General features: G+C 38.1%; 1 protein-coding gene across 2 annotated transcripts in view; it reads right to left on the bottom strand.

The window, feature by feature from the left end:
- Positions 1-274: 274 nt before the first annotated feature.
- The window catches only part of LOC114665169 (UPF0450 protein C17orf58 homolog), a 44,129-nt gene continuing 37,437 nt past the window's right edge, over positions 275-6,966 (bottom strand). The window contains exons 2-5 of one of the 2 annotated variants that reach the window (XM_028819590.2): positions 4,025-4,621; positions 2,962-3,048; positions 2,275-2,466; positions 275-1,861 (exon numbers count right to left, since the gene is read on the bottom strand). In XM_028819590.2, the coding sequence (XP_028675423.1) occupies positions 1,674-1,861; positions 2,275-2,466; positions 2,962-3,048; positions 4,025-4,621 (1,064 nt within the window). In that variant the 3' untranslated portion in view covers positions 275-1,673. The remainder of the gene's footprint in view (positions 1,862-2,274; positions 2,467-2,961; positions 3,049-4,024; positions 4,622-6,966) is intronic. The other variant, XM_051936301.1, reaches the window with a different exon arrangement.

Genomic DNA, 6,966 nt, shown 5'->3' with positions numbered 1-6,966 from the left:
GTGATACGGCTTCTATAACTTGACAGCCAACCAGAAATCATTTCCTCGGCAGACTTGCAATGAATAGGTAAACTGACGTACATCAGACTAGCACATTTACTAACTGGATGATGATGTTGAAATTGTTTCTATAATCACGCAACTTTGCTTTGAAACACTAGTAGGCGTGATTGATTGCTTTAGTTAAATATATAGACATTGAAGTAAAACAGCACCAAGATGTCCCTACTCTCAGTGCAAAATGGCAAACAGGCATTGACTAGACATGAGACAATTTTAAGGTTGAAAAGCCAAAATCAGGTTAAGCCACCCACGTCACCCAGGATTTTTATTATTGTCAACTTAAATACAAAAATTGTTACAAAATTTGTAGTATTATACTACACTTCTTAATACAAATAAAAACAAACAAATGTAGCTTTGCATAAAAAATTGCAAGAAAGTTAAAAAAAAAAAAAAAAAGTGAATACAAGCAGGTTCTGCAGCTAGATTCTCCACCCTTTGAAAGTCTGTGTATAACTTGAATGACACTAAAGTACACCCACATTAAGTGAAAGTCACCAGAACTCCAAAACCACATCTATACTTGCCAAAATGGAGTTGCATTAGGAAAAATGTTAAGAACCTTTGATTCATCTTGCTTTTTTTATATATAATTTCCTCTCGCACAAATTTTTCACAATGCTAAATATAATATATATTTTCTGGCTTTCATTGGGTTCTTAATTTACAAAACCACCTGCATATCATAAACTGGGTTTTAAAAAGTTACAGTAACTACAGGGAAAGGGTGATCAGTGTCAGTCCTGGAGGGCAGCAAAGGCTGCAGGTTTTTGATTAGAAAAAAATCCTTGCCAATAACGGGTCCTATTTAATATCATGACTTGTTAGTGTTTTAACTCTGCAATGTCATGTCATTCTTAAATCACAGGTTTTTTTCCTTTCGAATGATATCATCCAAATGATTCAAAGCCTAAAGCAAATGAATAATTTTCAGTTCTTCAGGTTCTCTTCAGTTTCCTTTTGAGTATTCTGTTAAAAGTGCACAGCGAGTACACCCAGGTTAATGGAAACGGTTTACATGGAGATCTGCAGGTTCCTTTCTTATCAACCTCTTATTGATAATAATGATCAATTTAAAAAGTGAATTCAAGCAATTTGGTTGGAATAAAACCCTGCAGCCACAGCGGCCTTACAGGACCGACGTTGCTCATCCCTGATTTAACGGGGTTGAGTCTTAAATAGCAATTCAATTAAGTTAATCAGCAGCAAAAACTTGTCACCAATTAAGAAAAAGGTTAGAGTGAAAACCTGTAGCCATGGTGGCCCTCCAGGATTGAACTTGGGCACTTCTGCTAATAGGGTATTGCCCAAAACAAGTGCTTGAATGGAATTCCTGCTGCTTAGCCATATTCTGCAAACCTAACAAACAATACAAAATACTGTACAGGAGTAATCCACCATAGGGTCCCAATAAGAAGACCAGTCCTTTCCTTGTTTTACAGCAACAAACTGTCACTTTGAGCTGCTTGCTTTAAAGTCTGTAATAAATTATGAAGTGTGAACACATCTCTCTACTGAATATAGTAGAGTGGCAGCCTCAAGTCCAGGAGTTGGTCATTTCTAGTTGCCTACTATGTATATATTGAGCATTGTATTGTTCTGATGAATTCTTATTTGCATTTGAGTTGTAGGACATCTTGCATTCTTTGTTCCCGCTTCCGATTGTATCGCTTGACATAGCTGCTGCTGCGAACAAGACCATCCCCTGGCCTCAGCCTTCCAGCCACTAATCTTGGCAGCTCGCTGGGAAGATGGCGCCTCCGGTGGTAGATGTGTCCCATTACTATGTATCTGCTCCCTATGGGTACATATGAAATTAATTGTCAGCAACACATTGTCTTAGTACATTTCCCATTTTAACTATTCATATAAACTCATTAATGAAAAGGTGCAATTAAAAGCCGTAAGTGGTCCTGCTCAAGCACCTGTGTACTGCCTCTTCAACGTGTCCAAGTAATGTATACTGGCAAGTTCGTGAGAGTCTGCCTGACTTTCTCTTTGGTGTTGGACTGTTGTTGTTTACTTGTAGTTTTTTTGAATTGTTTCTGCAATATAGTGATAGAGCTTATCTGCCACGTGGAATGGTAACTGACCAGTGAGGATCTAATGAACCCATTCAGTTAAATGCTAAAAAATGCTGGATGCATGCAGACATGTGAATGAGCATTGTTCCAAGGGCAAGTGTTAGATGTAATGAAAGTGATCACTCACCCAGTTTGAAGTCATGGCAAGGCTTGGCACATCTGTATGTTTCCAACACCAAAATGCGAACCTTGAAGAAAAAGCCATCAGGTGTGACATAGAGACGACTCGCTCTGTAGAATCCATTGCTGTTTACCAGCAACGTAACAAGGCGAATCCCACGCCGAATTATGTCCACATCATGTACGATGCCATTGACTGCTGATGGTTGAACATTAAAAAAATAAAAATAAAAAACCTTATTATATTTGGGTATGACTAAAATGAGTCACCCACAGGTGGCAAACGCAAACAAGGCAAATTGGGTTTTGGAGTTTTGTGCTAGAAGTAGAAATCGGGAAACCCAAGCTACAATTAGGGGATTAGTGCCAAAGTCAAGGAGTCAGCATTGTACTTTGACGTTCATTACAATATGATTAGTGACTCTTTAACTAGCACCTGAATTTACAGAACCTAAAATGGGACAAGGAGCATCACTCAAATGGCTAGACTGTCATACACCACACACCTCAGACTGGAATGGTGACTTCCCATTAGTGTCTAAAACGGGCAAGAAGCTGCTAGTGGTTGATTTGGGGATCCTAAGCTCACACTTTTCACTTCTTGCCAATCATGCAGTCTGAGTTCTCTCTGCTGGTTGTTCACCACATTCACGTCTTTAATAGTCAGTGCTTCAGTTCACAGTAAGATGCTCACCGAATTCACTGGAGCAGAACAACTCTCTTTCTTCTTTCTCTTTTCCACACTCACTGGAGCAGATGGCTTCCTTTGTTACATCTGTCTCTAGAATAATAAAGAGTATAAAAAAAAAGTCTGACACCTTAATTCCAGTTGTTCATAAGAAATGCAATGGTTTACTTAATGAGATAGAAGTACGTAATAAACAAGAACAGTTGTTCCAGATACTTGAAATATTAAAATGTGCATTCCAATTTAAATGTTTAAAAGTCTAAATATTCTTTATTGTTTATATAATTTTAGAAGGCTTGATCCCTAATAAAAGATCATCATATATACGTAATCACTGACTTTGAAATAGTCTGAAATAATATCTTGCATGTTAATGTTTGAAATTCATCATTTGGAAGTGGCTCTTAGAGGGTTAGAACCATCAATAGATAGATAGATATTATTAAACAGCCAGATATCAAAAATATTATCATATCTATGACCAGCAACCTCAAAAAAAAATACCACATGCTTATATTGCTAATTTGCATTTTTTCTGAAAAGGTGTAATTTTGACCTCTCGTATCCCATTAGAGTTGGAACCCCTGGTGATGATTGACATGGCCTGCACATCTTCAAGTCCTTCTGATCATTTTTGCTAAAGACATCTATTGGTTTACTCTTTATCATGAGAGTGTAATTTCCTGCATAAAATACTATCCATAAATGGCCTAAATGTTTTTTGTTTTTTTTTCCCTAGTCTAGAGTTCCATAAATTTTAATGCCTTGCATAACTATACATCAAGATTAGACCAATGGTATATCATATGTGGGGAGATTTCTCATACCAGTAATGTTAATACCGCTATGTTACGTAATTATTAAGAACACAATTATGGCAATGCTTCTGTGGACTTAGACAATGTATCCTGTACAGACTTAAAATGTTAGTGTCCAGTGTCTAATCGGACCTTATCTTTATTTTATGTAGTGACTTTTCTTGTTTCCCAGCCACGCAGGTAACATTAAACAGATGGTCAAGAGGTCATTGCCCGCCCAGAGTCCCAGATACTAACAGATGTGCTCTCACCTTCCTTCAGAGTGTGAAGTTGGTGCAGCAGACTGGACGACCGCCGGTTGAGGCCCTGCCACTGTCGTGTGCCATTTCTTCCCACATGGTACATGCTGGCCTTGCCTGGCCGGTTCTCTTCAGGATCCATATATCTGTTTTGCACTTGGGGTTGGACTTGGCTCTGCAGTCGGGAAGTTCTACCGGCTGTCTGGACTTCTTGTTCCAGATCTGGTGTGGGGAGAAAGCTGCTGTGCCCACTCTTCTGTGTACGGTTGTTGCTGCTCACAAAGGACTGCTTGATTGTATTAATCGTGTCAGCAGCCAATGTCCGGGTTTCAATCCTGATTTTCTCACTGTTGTGCTCAGTGGGAAACCTGTGGATCTTGGTTGCCTTTTTCAGTTTATCGGGCTGTGGCAAGGGGACCACATTGCCACTCTTGTGCCAGTCCTGTGCCTCCTGTTGGTTGTTGTATTTAGGCTCAGATCCAAGGGACCCAGTGATGGAGAATGTCTCTAGTAGCATGGATTTAGATTGGTTGTGGGTGGCCTCTGTGTGGTCAGATGTACCAGGAAAGCTTCCTTGTTGCAACTGATTGGGCATAAATACAGAAACGTCTGAAAGGGAAGGACAAATGTGAGTAACGCTGCACTTGCTGGGCGGCTCAAAGTTAAGACATTCAGGGTCTGCAAAGTACCCATTCAGTTTTTTTTATTTTCCTAGCAGAGCAGTAAAAGGGGAGAAATGATGTATACATGAATATTTTCCTGTAAATATTTTGTTTAAAGGGCTACCTAATGATAACATGAAGAGGTGATGATATTGCAAAGGTAGGTGTTTCATGCTTTGTTATTTAAATTTTACTGTTAATCAACTACAGGTCAAGTAAACAAGCAGAAAATAATTTACTGTTTTTAAGCAAATTAAGAAAAAAGAAAGTAAAAATTGAATCAATTCCTATTTTGTAAAAGCTATGGTGGCATTAACCTTCTTGCAGAGTTTCAAAGTGCCATTTTTATTAAGTTCTAGATTTACAGTCAGAGCCGGGATGAATAAGCTTTCTCTGACTATGCTGCTTATCGGGATCCACCTCTCCCATATCACACTTTTTCCTCCATCTTAAAGCCTTGCTGCACACCTCTAAATTTGAGTGGTCTCTACAGCTTTCATGTTCTGCTTCCTGCTCAAACCTTGTCTCTTCTTGATTGCATTTTAACTTTTCTTTGTGGCTTTATGTCAGATTGTACTCTCCAAAGGAAGAGTTGCTGTTTTGCCTGGCTTGTGGTTAAAGACCAGAAATAAATTTGTTTTCCAGTAACTTTTTGTATTACCAGCCGAAGTGCTTGGATGCTTGTAGCATCTACCATTATGTGGTCATCTGTGAGCTGCAAATGAGTAGAAATGTTAAAATAATTAAAAAAAAAACAAACTGATTTTTAGACCAGTGTATCTTGTTTGCTTCATAACTGATAAGATTTTCTGTCATATATAAAACATTTCAAACTACATTATGTTTACAGAAACTTGTACATAGCTGTGAACTTTCTTGTATATACTAGCCAAAGTACCTGCTATTGCCTGGGTATATTTTTATACTGACTCAAATTAAGAAAGTAAATCTTGATGTGTTTTTAAACATTAACCCTTTTGTCATTGCTGACTGTCCCATGTGTCATCGCCACTACCTTTCTATCAAATTTGTCTGGTCTCATGAATCGAGAATTTGTTCTTTTTGTGCAAGATTGTATTCCATAACTACAGTAGCTCCTTGCTGGGTTGGAGCCATGAATGCTATTTCTTTGTATTTTGTGATTTAATGTGTTTTCCGTGAGTAGATGTTTAATCCCACATTAATAAACTGGATGGCCTGTTGAATAAGTGAATCATTGGTATGGCAGGTAAGTTGGGCAGATCTTCCGGTTTTCGTCTTGTTCCCACTTTTGAATGCCATATTCATAATGAAGCACCATCAACTCTATATGTTAAGTAATGTTAACTGTAGTAATACATGAAAAATCTCATAAATATCCTCGCAACTGTTTTGGAGTAATGTGTAGTTTTTGTGCTGCTTATCCTCCCATTGTGTCTCCGCAATGAAATTCTTGAAATTTTGTCAAGACTATATTTTAAATTGCATGAACAACAATGTAAATACAAAATTCTGTGAAATTAGACATGGCTGTTTTTAAGCAATGTGTGATTTTTGTGTTGGTCTCCCACCACACTACAGTGCAGGTGTTTTACACTGAAGCCTTCTTGTGTGATATAACACAGTTTTGGGTTTGTGGGTCTTATCAATGGAACATCATTGAAATTGTACAGCATTTAAAAAATGTAACCTTCAAGACCATTGAGAAATTGTTTATTTTGGAACATTTTAATCATAGATAGAACTTTATTTGTCCCCAGGGGAAGTTGGGCTTTTTTTTTTTACAGAGGCTCAATCAATTGATTGATTGATAGATAGACAGACAGATAGATAAAAAATATACATGCATGCATAATATGGTCTGAATACACACCAGAATGACTAAAAGAGAAAGAAAATTTCAAAACAGAAAGGTTCAGAGTTAACAGTCACAGTCACACTGAGGCATTGTGCAGACATATTACTGTTTGTATGAAGGAGTGCCCATAGTGTTTCTTGACCCACTTCTGCTGAATAATTGATTGGCTGGAAGTCCTCAGTGTTAGTGTGTCACAGAGACGATGTACAGCATTGTTCATAATTGCACTCTGTTTTGTTTTAATTCTCTCTTTCACTACTACCTCCCGGGGGTCCAGAATGTGTCCCATAACTAAGCCTGTCCTTTTAATTAGCTTGCTGGTAGGCCTCTGTTGAAGTGATGTTACCAGCCCAGCACACAACAACATAGAACACCACACTGGCCATCACAGAGTTGTAGAAGATATGAAGGATGTCATTTCCCATGTTAAAGGAACACTTAAAAACCTTCTTCTA

The sequence above is a fragment of the Erpetoichthys calabaricus genome, chromosome 14 (genome assembly GCF_900747795.2).
Source record: "Erpetoichthys calabaricus chromosome 14, fErpCal1.3, whole genome shotgun sequence".
Taxonomy (NCBI): Eukaryota; Metazoa; Chordata; class Cladistia; order Polypteriformes; family Polypteridae; genus Erpetoichthys; species Erpetoichthys calabaricus.
The sequence above is the reverse complement of the archived record's forward strand: the minus strand, read 5'-3'. Positions and strand labels throughout refer to the sequence as shown.